General features: G+C 50.7%; 7 protein-coding genes across 7 annotated transcripts; 4 read left to right on the forward strand and 3 right to left on the reverse strand.

Moving 5' to 3' along the window:
* The first annotated feature begins 44 nt into the window (after positions 1-44).
* K460DRAFT_371245 (ISWI chromatin-remodeling complex ATPase ISW2) lies at positions 45-4,630 on the forward strand. Its single transcript, XM_040934313.1, has one exon. It carries the CDS (start codon positions 303-305, stop codon positions 4,212-4,214), a length of 3,912 nt encoding a protein of 1,303 aa, XP_040783795.1. The 5' UTR covers positions 45-302; the 3' UTR covers positions 4,215-4,630.
* Positions 4,631-4,778: 148 nt separating this feature from the next.
* On the reverse strand, positions 4,779-6,569 carry K460DRAFT_410622 (uncharacterized protein; the record flags this gene model as incomplete). The annotated part of the gene is made up of 1 exon (XM_040937393.1): positions 4,779-6,569. One exon carries the CDS (start codon positions 6,567-6,569, stop codon positions 4,779-4,781), a length of 1,791 nt encoding a protein of 596 aa, XP_040783796.1.
* Positions 6,570-7,787: 1,218 nt separating this feature from the next.
* On the forward strand, positions 7,788-10,590 carry K460DRAFT_359748 (uncharacterized protein; the record flags this gene model as incomplete). The annotated part of the gene is made up of 5 exons (XM_040932214.1): positions 7,788-7,851; positions 7,908-7,991; positions 8,312-8,990; positions 9,026-10,450; positions 10,500-10,590. The coding sequence occupies 5 exons, from the start codon at positions 7,788-7,790 to the stop codon at positions 10,588-10,590; spliced, it is 2,343 nt and encodes a 780-aa protein (XP_040783797.1).
* Positions 10,591-11,199: 609 nt separating this feature from the next.
* K460DRAFT_348068 (uncharacterized protein) lies at positions 11,200-12,486 on the reverse strand. The gene is made up of 2 exons (XM_040931369.1): positions 11,929-12,486; positions 11,200-11,869 (listed from the first exon to the last, which is right to left on the reverse strand). Exons 1-2 carry the CDS (start codon positions 12,256-12,258, stop codon positions 11,366-11,368), a joined length of 834 nt encoding a protein of 277 aa, XP_040783798.1. The 5' UTR covers positions 12,259-12,486; the 3' UTR covers positions 11,200-11,365.
* Positions 12,487-13,489: 1,003 nt separating this feature from the next.
* K460DRAFT_410625 (uncharacterized protein) lies at positions 13,490-13,950 on the forward strand (the record flags this gene model as incomplete). The annotated part of the gene is made up of 2 exons (XM_040937394.1): positions 13,490-13,828; positions 13,882-13,950. The coding sequence occupies 2 exons, from the start codon at positions 13,490-13,492 to the stop codon at positions 13,948-13,950; spliced, it is 408 nt and encodes a 135-aa protein (XP_040783799.1).
* Positions 13,951-14,571: 621 nt separating this feature from the next.
* On the reverse strand, positions 14,572-15,475 carry K460DRAFT_410626 (uncharacterized protein; the record flags this gene model as incomplete). The annotated part of the gene is made up of 2 exons (XM_040937395.1): positions 14,572-15,120; positions 15,173-15,475. 2 exons carry the CDS (start codon positions 15,473-15,475, stop codon positions 14,572-14,574), a joined length of 852 nt encoding a protein of 283 aa, XP_040783800.1.
* Positions 15,476-16,530: 1,055 nt separating this feature from the next.
* Positions 16,531-17,115, forward strand: K460DRAFT_295125 (HET-domain-containing protein; the record flags this gene model as incomplete). The annotated part of the gene is made up of 1 exon (XM_040929537.1): positions 16,531-17,115. A coding segment is annotated over one exon (585 nt), but the record flags the coding sequence as incomplete, so codon positions are not given.
* Between the last annotated feature and the right edge of the window lie 315 nt (positions 17,116-17,430).

Below are 17,430 nucleotides of genomic sequence, written 5' to 3' on the forward strand. Positions count from 1 at the left end.
CGATTTCGCGGTACGCGATGTCGCCGCCAGGCTATCTCAAATTCCGTAAAGAGTTCGATTCTTCACCTCACCTCACCGTGACCTGCTGGTTCTCTTGTAGATATATTCCTATGAAGATGCTTAATACCGCTTGACGCCTTGTTCACCGTCACTTCACCCGCGCAAGGCTCCAGGCTGCATCCTGCGCAATGCGCCCTACGTAAAGTCGCATACCTAGACCAGCGCTCCCCTCCGCTCCAATCTTACCTGTACCAATTCACTCCGTGATGCCATAGGTTTCGAAATCCGCAGCAAACGGCGCCATGGCAGAACGTCCGCGTATAACACCAGCGTCTCCGATCCCCATCACACCCAAGAAGCGTGGTGGAGTGTTGCAAAACCTCCTGGCTATGTTCGCTTCACAAAGCTCAGCAGAGGCTGCGACTAAGACACGGCGCGTCTCTTCCCAGGAGTCTAAGCGCGAAGATCCCATTGTCTCTCGTGACGGTGAAAACAAATCCGAGCGGCACTCACTGCCACGCCTAGATTACGGCCTTGCTGAAGACTCGACAGCCGACTGTGACGAGCACTCTGCCTCCATATCGAGCCCCGAGAACGAACCGACGACGACGACTATCTCTGTGCCTAAAGGCTCTCGCGCTAGGCGCTCCAAGCGGACGAGAGAAGAAGAAGGGGCCATCAGTGAAGACGAGCTTGCACTGTCTGCCCGCCCGGCACGCAAGTCGAGTTCCAGGATTGAGGCATACACACAGGAGCTGAAAATGGAGAAGCGCAAGAAGGAGCGCGAAAGCACTGGTTCGCTGAGGCGGAGCACGCGCGACAGGACGAGCACCATCCTCGAGTCCGACACTGTGCCTACTCCGTCGCCCACGCGCAAGGGACGGACGCCATTACGGAAACTCGACACTGCGCGAACCCGTCTTCGCGACGACATTGCCCACAAGTCAAAGACAAAGGCGAACAATTTCCTCGTCGCTAACAAGGACTACTTCCTACCGCTACTGCCGCCTCACAACCACGTCTCCAAGCTCGTGGCCCATCACAATGCGAAGCCAATTGTTGAATACGAGGAGCTTAGCGAGCAGCCAGCGGGTGTCACAGCCGTCATGAAGCCTTACCAACTCTCGGGCCTTTCCTACCTCGTACATCTATACAACAACGGTTTCTCTGGTATTCTAGGCGACGAGATGGGCCTTGGAAAGACTCTACAGACCCTGTCGCTCTTCCAGTACCTCGAAGAGCTCGACCAGAAGAATGGTTTAAGCTCCGAAGAGCTTCGCCCCTATCTCGTCATATGCCCTCTCAGTGTACTCAACTCATGGGTCACCGAGGCTCAGCGGTGGGTGCCAGGATTGAGAGTTATGCGCTTCCACGGTGCTACGAGCGAGCGACAGCGTCTCAAGAGGGTTGCGGTCGGGATGGAAGACATGAAAGGACACGAAACCACTCGCGCCAGGGATCGGAAGGCCTCACGCAAGGCTGGCCGCAAGGTGTCCAAACTATCTACTAACGACCAAGACTCCACCTCGTTCAAAATCATCGTGACGACCTACGACACGTTTCAGGCGGAGCAGGCATGGTTCAAGCACGCTTTTGTCTGGCGCTATGTTGTCCTGGACGAAGGACATAAGATCAAGAGCAGCGTCACGCAAATCTCCACCGCTCTGCGTACTATCAGCGCCGAGTACCGCCTGATATTGACCGGTACCCCCCTCCAGAACAACCTGGTCGAGATGTGGGCCTTACTCGCCTGGTTATATCCAGATGTCTTCATCGGGGGAACTGACAAATTATTCAAAGAGTCCTTCGACCTCAACAAAGGCAAAGTCAACAGGACAACGATGGACAACGCTCGTCACTTGCTTGAGCTCATCATGCTGCGACGCATGAAAGACAGCCCTAGCGTCAACCTTGGCCTACCGCCTAAGGAAGAGGTGCTCCTCTATGTGCCGTTGACCCCTATGCAGAAATTTTGGTACACAAGGATTTTGACTCGCATCGACAATGGCATGCTTGATGAGCTCTTCGCTGACGGCAAGACGAAAGAAAAGGCGGCAATCGAACAGGATATGCAAGAGGATCAGTTGCTTCGCAGAATTGAGAAGCAAGGGATGGACGCGGACGCCAAGCAGGGCGGCGAATGGGAGGAGACTGCAAATATCATGCTCGAGGCCATTGCCAAGGATCAGTCGAGTGCTCAGACGAAAGGTGCCTGGCAGAAACTCATGAATCTCGTGATGCAGCTACGAAAATGCTGCTCGCATCCATACCTGCTACCTGGGGCCGCGCCGGATCCATACTACATCAGTAACCACATCATCCGCGCTTCGGGCAAGTTTATCCTGCTGGAGAAACTGCTCAAACACACCATCTTCGACCAAGGCAAGAAGGTACTCATCTTCTCCGGCTTCACTCGTACGCTCGACTACTGTGAGGACTTATTATCCCTTATTAGCAATCACGGTGAGCGTTTCAGATCCCTACGCCTAGACGGCAGCACCGCTCGTGCGCGACGAAATCTCGATATCCGCCTCTTTAATCAGAAGGAGTCAGACTACAAGGTCATGCTTCTCTCTACTCGTGCGGGTGGTCTGGGTATCAACCTTACAAGCGCACAAGACGTCATCTTCCTCGATGAAGACTGGAATCCACAGATTACTCTACAGGCCGAGGCTCGTGCCCACCGCATTGGTCAAACAAACAAGGTGACAATCTACAAGCTGTGTACACAAGGCACCGTTGAGGAACAGATGATGGGCCGTATTCGAAAGAAGCTCTACCTGTCCGCAAAGATCACAGAATCCATGCAAAACATACACGGCAAAGAGACTCTAGCTAAGACAAAGGGACGAGCATCACTCACAGACGACATGCCTCAAATGGATACGTCACAGCTCAAGACACTGGTCCGTCGCGGTGCGCAAACGTTGTCGCATCCTGAGATTGATGTCAACGAAATGGTGTCATGGGATCTCGAGACTATGATGGCCAAGTGTCGTGACAAGCCGGCTGACCTGACAGTCGCTGAAGGGTCGCATTCCGAAGTCGACGAAGAGAAATGGCTGTCAGTCATGGAACGTGTCGAATGCGCCGTGTTCGAGGGCAAGCGTTACCAGCGTCAGCCGAATACCAGGGTTAACACTAATATCCTCCCGGACACCATCACTCGAGAAGATCGTCGCAAAGGCAAGAACACCACAGTTATGATCGATGGATACGCAATCAACAAAGAGTCTTTGAACTGTGGCGACTGGGAGGCTGTACCCACCATGGCTGGTAAAGACCCTCGTCTCGCGGAACCCGTACGTGATAAACGACGCGAATTCAATCACGAAGAGCACTGCTTAGCCTGCTTCGAAGGCTCAGATACCGGCCATATGGTGGAGTGTCGGAGCTGCCCTCGTGCTTACCACTTCGATTGCCTCGAGCCTGAGTACCAGGCCAAGGTCAAGGGTTTCAGCGGCTTTTACTGTTCCCAACACAATTGCGGCGACTGCGGCAAGAACACTACAGATGCCGGAGGCCTGATCTTCCGCTGCCGTTGGTGTCCACAAGGCTTCTGCGAGGATTGTCTCGACTGGGACCAGACTGATTTGATTGGCGAGAATCTACCTGAATTCGAGTTGTTGCATGAACCGCCCACCCATGGCGGCTTCTACATCAAGTGTCCTACCTGCATTGAGGCATGCGAAGAGAGCGAGGAGCAAAAGGCATGGACAAAGGGCATGGAGATCGACTACAAGGAGCAGCACGATCTCTGGCTTCAGCAGCGCGAAGAGACGCAACGTGAGTTCGAGCAACGCGAAGCCGCCGTAGCAAAACTACAAGAAGCCACCGCGCACCACGAGGCTTCAGCTGCACACACAAACAAGGAGAGCATGACAGCCGATAGCCAGTTTCCGCCGCGTATCGCCCTTAACAAGCGGCCAAGCTACATCACTATCGATGACGATGATGAGATTCCGTCTCCGCCCGCTCTGACCGATACCTCCCTTCCCACTCCGGCTCTGGGTGGCTCGCGTGTCAGCACCCCAAAATACATCGAGCCTCAGCAAAATCTAAACAAGGGGAAGAAGAGGACTGATCCAGGCGAAGAAGGGTACGGCGAAACGCGTGAGGAGAAGAGGGCCAGGCTCGATGCACAGGCCTGGTCGGTAAGTGAAGATCCACTCATGAAAGGCTCGGGCTATACCAATGGCACGCGCTTCGACTAAAGTACGGACTTGGAGTAAAGAGGTGAATAGTGAACGGCGTAGGAGTTGACGGCAGTTCATGCGTTGAATACCATGAAGGACCATGTTTGTATTTTCGTGCTTGTTTGATGGCGGCGTTGGGGCTTTCAGTATACCCACTCTTACGCACTGCGCCACACTACATTGCCTACCAACACACTTCTGTTCTTAGGGGCATGATGTGTATGTTGAGCGCTTAGGCGATCCGTTGAAGTGATTAGATCATTTCTGGCGCAGTATATGTTCGCTTTAGAAGCGAACGAGCGAGCAATTCGTATAATGAAATATGATGGTAATCATATAAACAAACACGAGTTACTGGCTTCGAGGTTTCGTAGCTTGCTTCCGATCTGTCGCAGCTCATTGCATCCTACATATAAAGTCAAATGTTTCCTGGACTCCAAATTGACAGCAGTGTGGTATTTGAATCAACCGTATTGGTGAATTACTAACAATTAGAAATGGCTAACAAGCGCACTACAAAAATTCAGTTATCGTGTGATGCAAAAGGAATTACAGACACCATTCACGCAGCTCTCATGCCCATCAGCCACTACCATTACCATCAAGAAAACCATGACGAACATCACCAACACCACCCCTCGCCCTCCACTTTGAAAGATTCCCATAAAATATCTCCCCAAAACGGCTACCGAGTTCCATCTCCTCGAGCCCTCTCTTCGTTTCCGGAGATGCTGTTCCATTTTCCGCGTCGATCATGCTTTGCATAACAGACATGCAACCGTTGCACCGACATCGCGGGAGTGTGAGGTGCATGTATGGATGTGCGTGATGCAGCCGGAGCGATGATGAGTTGCCTGCGTTGAAGGATATAACACTTTCATTGCGCCAAATCTGCAGGTATTTGGAACAGAAGGTTTCTGGATTAGGTAATGGTGGTGGTCGTACTAGTCGGGGTGGCGACTGTGAAGAGGAGGCATGCGCTACGGGGATGAGACTAGGGCCGGCGGAGTTGTTTATGTGAGCAAAACTAAGCGTTTGTACGGCCCATAAGTTGGCCGTGGCGTGAATCAATCGGATTTGCTGTTGGGTTCCAACGCTAAATGCTGCCGTGGAGGATAGTTGATGTCCTGAACTTTGGGATTGGAGCTGGCCCTCCAAATACCTCGCATGGTACACGGCCAGCTCATCGTCGCCCATCACATCTACCCCATGGTAGTATAATACCAACACTTCTTTGTTCCCTATGACTCGAGATGCCGCAATAACCGGTGCTCCTTGTCGTATTGATGGTGCCTTGAGAGCACCTCGCAACATATACATGTTCTCCCATGTCTGTGGTAGAAACCAGGTGTTCGTCCACGACTCCGGAACGGCAGATGACAGAGGCAGTGGTGATATATTACGACTATTTGTCATAAGAGGCAAGGAATGGTCCCACTCCCTGCACATCATCGGGCTGGCGCCATGAAGCGTAATGAGTTCCGCGCCAAAAACATAATCCTCCCACGATTTGCCAGCCTCTGGGAGATCATCGAGCCTGTGTAACGGCTCGATTTTCATCGAAGTCCACGGGTGCCATATCGATACCAACGCATGGGCAAGTTCGTGTACAAGAGTATGCGCCATTCCGAAGTGGTGTTGTAGTTTCTTGGCCCCAGTGATACTGCTATTTCCACCACTCGTTCCGGCCAGGGCGATGTGGTAAAAGTCCGAACTCAGTGCGATAACAGGTTTCTTTGCGCAGGGGAAAGCCTCAAAGAATGACGCCGACGCCGACGTCTCCTCCCGCATGAGATTTTTGATAAAGGTCCGTGTAGAGCGATTACTGGACGCCAGAGCACCGCGCAGTAACTTAGGCGGCAGGATCACAAAGTTAATTTGCCCGGCTAGCTTTCTCATCTCTTTTGCAACCATGCTTCTACAGTCAAGGCACCCTTCTCTCGGATTCGGGCCAAGATATATTCGCCCTTTCCTGTCGACTTGCGGTTGTCCGTAGTACAAATGCACCCACCAGTCGAACAACCAGCTATCGTGCGAAATCCAAAGCGAAGCGAGTTGCAATGCAGGCCAAGCGATACTCAAAAATAATGGGTAGTTGTACGGGCCGTACCAGTTATCCGGGGCGAAAATGGGATGGATCGGGTTCGAGAGCATACTTGCGGCATGAGGTGCTGAGCCTAGCATATACCCGTTTCGAGATAAGAATATCGAATACGGGTGCTTTTTGAAGTCGCCGTCGTACCACTTGTTGAAGTCGTGGTCATACTTCAAGCAGATGTCGTGTAGGAATTTTCGCAGTTCGGGGGTTTTGAAGGTCAGACTTCTTACGGGACCGACTGCCGCCTCATTTTTTTTCCCGCCCTGCTTCTCCATAGCCTAGATGAATTGAAATCAGCGCGAGCATCTTTAGACAGAGCTAGATGAGTTGCCCTTATAAAGTGCACGCCATAAGTCCAAGAGCTACTCCTGGAGTTCAAAATACCCTCCCAAGATTCAGTGCAAAGCTTCTACAGTACCACGGTAGTGAAGTGAATTTCTTGCAAGTTTTGCTGGCTTACTATCATCTTCAACCACTCTACCTCCATTCGTGGGTCTATCCATTGCTCCCTATCTAGCTGTGACGCCTCTGAGATTAAGTATTCGGGACCCTGCGTAAACTAGTATTAGCAGCACGCTTTCTACAACAAAACTTTGGTTTGCGGTAATAATGTAAGTCATGGTATGGTATCGACCGCTAGTACGCATCTCGGCTACTAGCGCCCGGTGGTGCATTGGGACCTTTCTTTAATCTATGGTTTGCTGATGTCTGGTTCCCGGAGAGAGGGAGATGCTTTTAGGATGCCCACATGTTGGGTCATCGCGATAGCTTACGGTGACATCCATACTAGGTTTGAGTTTGGCCTGAAGTAGAGGCGACGGTATATCGATTCTATGTCAGGAGCAGTATGCGTTGAAATGAATGAAACGAAGGATGTTAAAAACACATAAGCCCTCTGAAAGTTGTTGTGCTATCGACAATGTGTGGTTGTACTTCGAGGGTGGCGTTCGTGATGACGTTGCGAAGCAACATCGTTCAGTACAGAAGTAGCTATTAGTAAGCAGTAGCGTAAGCATATTGATAGAAGACCGGGAAGCTGCCTTCCTCACTGGAAGATCAATGGAACAATAGTTTCTGAGATACCTTACGACAAGCATGTTCAGGAAATAACGGGAATACTTGATTGATCCCTATTGTCACTTACGCGACAAGAACTTGCATTACAAATAGCACTTCCCGGCACCAGGAATCACACTTCATGAAGCTTCAAATCGCGGTGAAGGATTATGTTCCAGCCGCTAGCTATGGTAACTCACTATCCCACTGCAGCGCGATTTCGATTTCTAACAATGTCCGTGCCGGTGTGCAAGAAGCACAGCGGAAGTACGATGTCCCATAGTGCTCCTCCTCTGTTATCGTTCTGTCACCCGCATCTAAAGCCGCTTGAGACATTCACAACTACTTCACCACGATCAAGTATAAATCTTCTGATATCAGAGCATTGGATAATTTCATTGAATCAAAATACTACGCTGGACAGCAGTGTAGACTTCATGGGAAGAGAAGAAGTCCAACAACAGAAGTTGCTAGTGGAACCATGGACCCAGTTTACTACCCGTAAGCGAACCCTCGGTACTGTACCCGCTCGTGCCGCTATACATTTCCCCGTAAAGGCCGGGCCGGCCACCTCACTAGCGCAGAAGAACATGATAATCTATCCCCTTATGGCCTAGGTCTCATGCTGGCATATCCTCACGGTGAGAGGTAGATCAACGTAGCTGCGCGAACACATTGTGCGACCTGGAGGCTTCTGGGATTATAGATAATCCGCTGACGCAATTGCCGCAACCCCGCACCTCAGAGTTGTCGGGTCTAAACTGAATCAAAGGGTGCCAGTGACTACCTAGGTCCACGATTTATTTACACTAACTCGAAGCACGAGGCAACTTGAACTGTCAGCAAGATGAAGATATCGAGCACGTGGTTTGTGGTATTGCTAGCCGGGGCTTGTGCGGGAGCTGCACGAGGTAGTACCTTTGTTCCAAGGTTATTTTTAACACTAACTCGAGAACTGCAGAAGCCTTTCCTCCCGCTAGCGTTGATTCTACTAGAGAGGACATTATCCTGACGCCCCAAAATCTTTACGGTGGTTGGGTCAATCCGGAGGACTTGACACCTATGCCACAATGCATCGCTCAACAGGATCAATCCACTTGGCTGAGTACCATGACGAAGTGTACCAGCAAACGGTGCACGAGACACTTCGGAATCATCTGCACCCACCACCAATGGTTGACCCAGCTCAGCTGTCTAAGCACAGAATTCTCCTCCGAGGTTGTCAAAGGGTATCTCCCACACTGTAGCCGCTCAGTGCTCGCCAAAGCGCAGTTGTATCGGTGGATTCATACCATTACCGGTCGGACGTGGCTTGTCGACGTTGGCGACACGAACGAGCTGCAAACCCTCTCACCGGCTTCGCTGGCTCAAGGATATGCGGCCCTTGGCGTCATTTACAATGCACCGGCATGCTTAATGGGCTCGGTTTCTGCTTCATCAATGGAACCATTTCAACATGTCATGGCCTCATGTAGCTTCACGAGCACAACCCAACATACCGGAAATACCGATCGTCCCTGGGAATACAGTGAAAGCCTACATTCCATGATCACTCTCGATTCTGAAACTGTCGGTTACGATCACACCCACCGTATCATCAGATATGGCGACTATTTTGATAAAGACTGCCTCTGCGGCGCGTTCGTTATAGATACAAAGAACGAACCCTGCTCAGGGCTGGAGATGATAGACTTGAAAGGGAACGGCTGTGGATAAGTGCCACCTGTGGGCCGAGGTCTCTACCCGACAACGGGACGGACGGGCTCAAAACCACCGAATTCGCATATATCCCCATCGAAGACTGGCACTGGCCCACGTGTGTCACAGATATCCCGAAGCGATTGACTGAGCTGACTGAGCTGAATGGTCAATGTGCTACCGATGCTTGTGACCTCGACTCTGATGGCTACTGTAAAGTGGTGCGCGCAGTTGATAGGGCTTGCTTCTGCCGGTACATTCGCTACAACTCCTGCGGCGGATCGTGCCATGTTTTCGAAACCCGAATCGATTATGTAAAATGGCTTCACGATCTTTGTGGCAATGTGCAGGACTGGCATGGTCTGCCAGATAATTGGGGCCGTTTAGCCGCCCCTACCGTTCTCGACATGATTCCATGGCCATGGACTATCCGATCATCGCACGATTCAAACAGTGACTCTGCCACGAATCTGGGATCTAAAAAGGCAATGGATACATGTGCCTCAACTGAGTGGAAGCTCGGAAGCTTTGCGCTGATCAATATAGCTACTTTCTTTGCCGTATTTCTCGGCCGGGGAACAGGCATACATCAAATCGCACTCAACTCTCTATGGAACCCGCACCCGCGGTGTTGGTTCTCCACTGGCATTTTGATCGCTAGTTTTCAACTTCTTGCAAACTGGCTGAATGCCTTTCTTGTCCAGCAATCCTTTGGTTATGAGAACGTACCCGTACTCCAGTTGATGCTTCTTTGGTGCGCAATGCCTCGCCTTAATTTGCTGACGACTTTGCTGGCTGGTATAGGACCCTTCAAAGCGATGAGTATCTCTGCCGCCGCCTCTTCGCTCTTTGCGGAAGCGATCCTCCAGGTCATATCATCGTATTATCTGATTTTGACCGTCAATTATGGTCGCGAACATGACTTCTACCTAAGAGGTATGGAAAGACTAGATATGGCAACATGGGCAAAATTCATGTATGCTGGAGCACTCTTGTGGCTCATTGTTAGCATCGTGACGATCGTTAAGTTGTTGCAAGCTGCATGCAGGTGGCATGTATCGACTGGAGCTGGTAACATCGATGTACCAAAGTGGCAGAACCAGCAGCCACGGAACATTGTGGAAGAAGGGTTGGCTCAGTTCATCCAACACTGGGCACGGTTTGAAGAAAACCTAGCGCATCATGGGATAGCTAAGAGTGGGGAGTTAGAAGAGACATCGTCGCTCCTTAACGAGGGAGGAACTTACACAGCATATGGCACTTGCTCTGTTGAAGGACATAACACCTCTGCTCCCCCAGGATCATTCGTGAGACTGTATGCGGTCACGGTCATAGGCATGCTCCTCCTTTGGATTGCCCAGTGGCTCTTTTGGGGTGGCTTCATTGGTCTTAGTCTGGAAGAGTACGTAATCACGCACATACCTGTGTCTACATCAGCTGACACGATCTAGATTCTGCCCCCCTAAACTTGAGCTTCTCACGGCTATTTGGATTGCGTTCTCGTTGGCAAGCGTTACTGTCGCTATTCGATACACCGAGTAGCTTATAAAGGACAGAGCACCTTATCGGAGAATATGCTTTGTACTACCTTACCCAGAGTTCCAAGTGTTTCACTTTGGGCTCGAGGTGTCTCTGGCACAATTTTAAGCCAATTGGCATTGTTTCAACACCTCTGGAAACCGGGACATAGCTTAGTGTAGTCGTCAAAAAACAGTTACCACTTGCTCAATCTTCCATCCACATGCTTCTATATTTTCCCCATCAACTTAGAGAATAGAAAAAGGTGTAAAGCTCACAGAGCTCTCTATAAATTATAACAGTAGTATTATAATATAGTAATAGTACAGTACCGCGACGAGAGAAGAATAATAAGTTATAAAGCTCAGAAGCTCTCTGCAAATTTTTAAAAGTAGTATTGCAATAAAATAAATGGTATAGTACTGCGACGCAAAACAGAACTATGGAACTGATTCTAGCCACGTAACAGCGATGCTGCTGCCTACAGCAGCAGCAGAACAAAAAGCCAGCAATCTATGATAAAGACAAAGTGCCTAGGGTCGCAAAAGTGATAGCGAGCACAAGTGTGAGGCACCGAAGTGTTGATACGCTGCATAGAGGGGTATGACTGGCCATTTCAATTCTGGCGCGAGTAGTTCTTTGCTCCTCATGATTACTATGATACAATCCAACCTCAAGCTTGCTCGGGGTATATGACCTAGCCAGGCAGCGTGCGACAACCCTTCAACATTCATGGCCTGGCCATCTGATTATCCTCTCTCTTCTTCCCAACTGGAGCCTTCCCATTATCTTCAGGATTCTAATTATCAATGGCGTTGGCCGTCGCATTGCCGTTGTTCTTGGCCTGGCCAGCGTTCTTTGCCTTGCCGGCGTTCTTCGCCTTTCCAGCATTCTTCGCCTTGCCGGCGTTCTTAGCCTTGCCAGCGTTCTTCGCCTTTCCAGCGTTCTTTGCCTTTCCGGCGTTCTTGGCTTTGCCGGCATCCTTCGCTTTTCCGGCGTTCTTTGCCTTGCCGGCATCCTTCGCTTTTCCAGCGTTCTTTGCCTTGCCAGCATCCTTCGCCTTTCCGGCGTTCTTCGCTTTTCCACCGGCAGCAGCTGCATTTCCTCCACCCGAAATGGTCGCATCAAAGGGCTCTGCAATGGAAGTTTGGCCAGCGTTCTTCGTATCTGTCGCAATGTTGTTGTTCAACTTCTTTGTCTCCTCTTCCAACTTGGCGGCAACATCCTCGCCTTGGGCCTGCTTGGCCTCGAGTTCGATCTTGGTAGCCATCAACTTGAGGACCTTGTTCTTTATCTTGCCGTTCTGCAATAAGTGTTAGTTAAAGGTTATAGTACAGGAGACTGAGAGTGGCGTGTTCGTACCTGTATTTGGGCGGCCTCATCGCCAGTGGCGGCTGCAACTGCCGTGTTGAAAGCTTCCTTTTCTGCGTCGTTCGCAACATTGTTGACTTCGCCCAGGAACTTGACGTCGGCAGCGTTGATATTTCCGGGATTCTGAAGGTCCAATGCTGAGAAGACGGCAAGGGCTTCGGCCTCGGCATTGCCTGCCTGTCCGCCGGCGATGGAAATGTCGTTAAAGGTGGTGTCTGCTAGGACTGCAGCGTTCTGGCGAGGCTTGAGCGCATTAAAGGGCGTGGGAACGGCGATGGCAATCGTGGCCAGAGAGAGAAGAGTGAAGGATTGGAAATGCATGACGTCGGATAAGAGTATACAAGTTATGCAGCGGGTGTGTATTTTAGGAGCGAATGGGAAGAGGCAGCTCAGCTGTACTCGGAAGAAAGAATGTAAAGAAGGAAGGTCACAGCGTCAAGCTGGATAAATGGAAGAACAGATGAGAATGATTGAAAACGCTTGATGATAGTAGGAAACTTAAGATGCAGCTTCATCATGCATCTTATACTTACCTTTGATCAAGATCACCGACCTCATTCTCAGTCAGTACCCTCAAAACAAGGACAGTGCGGCCTTCGAGCCTCACAAGGCGACTTCTCATACGCGAACGAGGCATTAGCTTCTATGCACCGTTCGCAATGCCGCGTAGCGGGAGCGGTGACAAGTTTCCCCACGACTCACAAGACCGTGATGTGTTGTTAGAGACGTTGCGTGTCGCCACATGGTGGGTTCTGTGATCCCGTGTCTCCTAAATGGTCAATGTTCCCGAGGCGCAAGGCTCTGAGACGCTTCTGGTGACGGTTGTTAAAACCAGGGCGCTGTTACGCATGGACTGGGGTAAAGCTTGGCGTGTTAGAGGCACGTCTCATTGCCTGATGCGGCATCGCGTTTACAATGCGCAAACAGCACAAGCTTCAGGAATGTGAAATTGGCGCCTAGGACGTGGTTCGTGGTATAGAGAGGAAAGCTTGTCTGCACCCGAGATGCGCGTCAAGTGTGCTGGGCGCCAGATGAAGCCTCGCGTAGTAGTGTCATCGGTTACATATCGCCTTTGGGAGCACGTGCAAATGGAATGGCATTCTTGGCTACCTAGGTATTAGTGTACAGACGAGCAGAATGCTTGGAGTGGGTTGCTAATAACTCGCTTCGAAATGAGGCAAAACTTCCTCACACGTGAACAGCAATCCCTCGAATCTAGCCACCTCCATTGAACGCTGACCAATAAAAATGGTCACCATATAAGAATGCAAGATTTCAAGTGGTACATGAGTGCGATCGTAGAGATCCGCCTATCGACTTCATGCTGGGCGTCCTACGGTCGATCCTGTTCGCCTCATTCCAGCACTACCGGTCGGTATGAATTCAGCAAGGACATCGCGAGAAGGGTCTTCTTGGGCTCCCTGTTTTCATTCCAGGCATCCTCTTTGAGAAAATACCTTCCAGGCTATTAACATAAAGAGACTTCGACCACGATGGTGCAATACATCTTGAGTCTGACGCCCTTCCGACACCCAAACATTCGACCACCAAGATGCGCCTGTTCCTCGTGCTCGCTTCCTTCGTTGCCTTTGCACTCGCTCAAGGCCGCGGCAGCCCCGAATGGCGCAATACTCGTCCCGGCCAACCCACCCCAGATCGGAAATGCATAAAATACTGGGGTCTCTGCCACGGGGACTGGGATACATGCAACCAGGAAAATGCGTCACCGGGTGGAGGACAATCTAACAACTACAGCGCCGTGGTTGATTACGCCACATCAGCGAAAGGATGTAATCCGTTTGCGTGCCTCGAGGTCCTGGTTGTGTCGCGCTGCATCACGAAGGGGATCGCGAACAGAGATACAGATGCAGTTTCCAGCTGTAGTGCTGATGTAAGCCGAGGAGCAGTGAGTGCTTTGCAATGACAGATGCTGATTTGTGATAGGTCTGCGACTGTCTGGAGTGTATTCCAGGGTTGGACGCTTTCGACCGACGTTATGGAGTTTGCAATTAAGTGAAGCTTACCCAACTTCTGGGCCACAGTGCGATGGGCAAGGTGGGATGGATGTATCCATTTGAAGGGTTTCTGCGCAAATTTCGATGGGCAATGTAATGGTGAAGCGACCTGAAAGACATTAAAGTGTTCAGTTATCATGCACTAATAAAATATGTCACCTAGCGTATATTGTTGTGATATTGGTGTTGAAAAGGCCGTGTCATGCTCCAGGGGGCTACGCAATCATAAATTGCGAGAAGGCTCACTAGGTAACAGCGAGATCGCGGCTGATCTGGCACCCTTCTCATTTAAGAGACTAGGGCCGTTCATGCCATCGTGAGTTTGTAGGTAGAACTGGCGATACTGCGAGATCGGGTTAGTCTAGAAGTATAATGAGCATGGTGACTGCGCATATCTGATGTAGAAACCTTCTGAACGGACCTCTATGGTCAGCGTTTCCTTCTCTTCGTAGTAAGCTGTGAGTAAAAGTGGAAAGATAGATGAGAAAATTATGAAGTGCCGCGGAGGGACGAGCCGTTGCAAATAGTCGTGATATCCCTTGCACGAGAGTTTGTACTGTTGGCAGGCCACAGAAGCATCATGGGGCCGACAGACTTCATTTTCTAGCCCTGTAAGCGATCAAAGCTTTGATTTGACGGGAGCAAAGGTGCTGCCCTGTCCACCACCAAGCACCGCAACAAGCTCGTCGACCTTCTCCAACACCCATGTACACCCTTCGTCGCTAACAAGCCACTTGATTCCCTCCTCTTCGCCTGCCTCTGGCTCTTGCTTCCATGTACCATCTTCCCATGCCTTCCTCAGCCCGAAGACATGACTGAGTACTTGAGGACCAACGCCCTGCTGCGCTCGCAGGCACGTTACTGCGACTAAGCTTGTTGTGATCCTTCCGACGGTCGCACCTGTCTTGCGAGGAGGGTCGGTGAATAGGCCGCCGTACTCAGTGTTTATTATAAATACGGGCAGGTCGGGATGTGCGTCTCCAAGTTTGTGCTCTAGCTTTGTCTCGAGTGGCCTGTATATGGCGTTCCAGAGTTCTCGGCCTCGCGAATTGATCGACTCGATATTGGAAGGATCGGGGAAGCGAGTGGGTTTTGTGTTGAGGGAGGATGCGATCGAAGAGGGAAGGTCTGCGCGAAATGCATTGAGCATGTTTATTGTGCGAGGAATCTGGCTTGCAGTTAGCTACATGTTGCAACGAAACTTTCATCTCATAGCGTACGCCATTGAAACCTATGCATTTCAAGCCTATCTCTCGCATAAACTCCGCTATGGCGACACTCTCACTTTCTGACTTCGACTTGGTCGAGGAGTTGTATAATGCGACCATTGACTCTGGTGAGTTCATCGTCATCGTTGCAGCGGTGGAGATGCCTAGCCATGATGGCCTCCCGAGTTTACGCGCTGTGGCTTCCTCTTCTATTTTGCTATAGATGGACTGAATTTGTCGCGGTGCTGGGACCGGCCCAGGGCGCGAATGTGCCGCTTTTATGAGAGATTTGAGTGCTGGTGAGAGCTTCGACATTGTGTAGCTTTCCAGGGCAATGCTGGGGAAGAGTACTGCAGACCGGGCAAATGGGGCGGCAAAGCTTTATAAGCTTAAACTCCTTTTCCGAAATGAATCAGGTGTTTGCTTCACGATAGAAGGTGAACAACAGGTGTTTATAATCGTGACCGCATTTTCGATGATGCTACGAGGGGGGGAGGTCCGTTCCGAGGCTCACCCTCCAGCTTTCCGCGCCGTTCGGCTTCAGTTCAGGCACCGGCGCTACGTCTTATGGGGACTAGTCGAAGTCATGTGACGTGCCGTGCTCCCTCTCCTAGGAGTACACATGGTTTTGCATGTGCTCATGTATCGTAAATTCATGGTGAACCAAAGGTCACCTAAAAGATATCGTTGCAGGTGATGGAAACACCGACGCGTGGTTTGAATACTAAAACGCCTAGTATTGCCGTGGCCAGCCTAACCGCCGAGGCCCCCAACCTCAGTTTCAGCCCCTTCGGTTCCATCTCCTGCGTCGCGACCAACGCTCTTGAGAAGCATATGCGTCATGTGTGCATCTCACAACATCGACCACAAACATCTCCTTCAACCCGATCTTGATCACAATTGGGCGAATGGGAGCTTCGATCGCGGACGTCTTATCGCTCTTTGGGCTGATCATCTCCCCAAAAACATCGTCATCTTGCGCCTGCGCTGAACTGAAGATTGACACGGAATTCTTTCGGGTATTGAATCTAGATGCTCAAAGATGGAAGCCGTCGTCCATCTCCCCAAGTTCAACTTGCTCATTATGTCGAGCGCTGAAATGGATGTCTCAGAACACTCCTGGGTGTGAGCAGTTGGGCAATTTTCGTGCTTGTGGCATCAACCTTCTCTTCCAGTCTCGGCCACGATTAGATCGTCTCACATTCGACTTCGTCAGCGGTGATTCCAGTCTCTCGATCAGGCACTGTCCCTACTCGCTCGTTCCGCTATGCGATGGTTCCGTTGCTCGCTTGATTGAAGATACAGCTTTCAATCCTAAGCTGGTGCAGAGTTGGTTGAATGACTGCGACTCAAGTCATTATTGCATCGTTATGCCACAAGCTCAAAACTCCCTGTTGGAATTTCGAGTGATCGACGTGCAGGACCAGTGCGTAGTGCAGGCGCCAGATGCATGTCGATACACTGCTCTAAGCTACGTTTGGGGACAAGTGCAGCAACCGCTGCTTAAGAACGATAATTTGGAGCTACTCAAGACCAAGAGAAGCCTCAACGCGCTATCAATACCACAGACCATCAAAGATGCAATCCACATTTGTCGACTGCTTGGCCTTCGCTATCTATGGGTTGACAGTCTTTGCATCGTACAGGATAGCCAAGATCATGCAGCTGGGCAGGTCGCGCACATGCACAAAATTTACCGCGAGGCATATCTTACCCTTGTTGTAGCGGCTGGCCTAGATTGTACTTCCGGTATACCCTCCATCCAAGCTCGTCCACTTTTTCCGCCAGCAGTCGTCATTGATGACTTTAAGTTCGCTGTTATCCCACATTCATTCGATGCGATCGAGCACCGAGTACAAAACTCTGTTTGGAATCAACGGTCTTGGACAATGCAGGAGAGTGCCCTCTCTCGTAGACGCCTGGTGTTCACCGAGCAGGAGTATTTCCTCTCTTGCGACAAAGGACTGTATATAGAATCGTTAGCCGGCAAGCTGCTACAACCTCACCGGTCGTCTATTCCACCATTGTCCAAATCCATAAATGGACAAGTTCCCACTCTTGCTGATGGACGACGAGCGGACCTCAGCTATGGAAGGATCGTGTCTCTCTACGTCGGCCGAAAACTAACATACCCAGAGGATATCCTACGTGCGTTCGAAGGCATGGCCAATGCTCTTACACCCCTTTTAGGACCCTTCCTATGGGGACATCCACACCGTCTGTTTCGCTATGCAATGTGTTGGAACAACTATGCACAGCTGAAACGACGA

The sequence above is a fragment of the Cucurbitaria berberidis genome (genome assembly GCF_010015615.1).
Source record: "Cucurbitaria berberidis CBS 394.84 unplaced genomic scaffold K460scaffold_6, whole genome shotgun sequence".
In the NCBI taxonomy this organism is placed as follows: Eukaryota; Fungi; Ascomycota; class Dothideomycetes; order Pleosporales; family Cucurbitariaceae; genus Cucurbitaria; species Cucurbitaria berberidis.

What these genes read in the sequence shown, in the direction of transcription:
- K460DRAFT_348068 (XM_040931369.1), bottom strand. Translation starts at nt 12,258, where the DNA reads ATGCATTTCCAATCCTTCACTCTTCTCTCTCTGGCCACGATTGCCATC. An exon ending in ATGAGGCCGCCCAAATACAG is followed by an intron (nt 11,870 to 11,928) that starts GTACGAACACGC and finishes CACTTATTGCAG; the next exon opens with AACGGCAAGATAAAGAACAA.
- K460DRAFT_371245 (XM_040934313.1), top strand. Translation starts at nt 303, where the DNA reads ATGGCAGAACGTCCGCGTATAACACCAGCGTCTCCGATCCCCATCACA.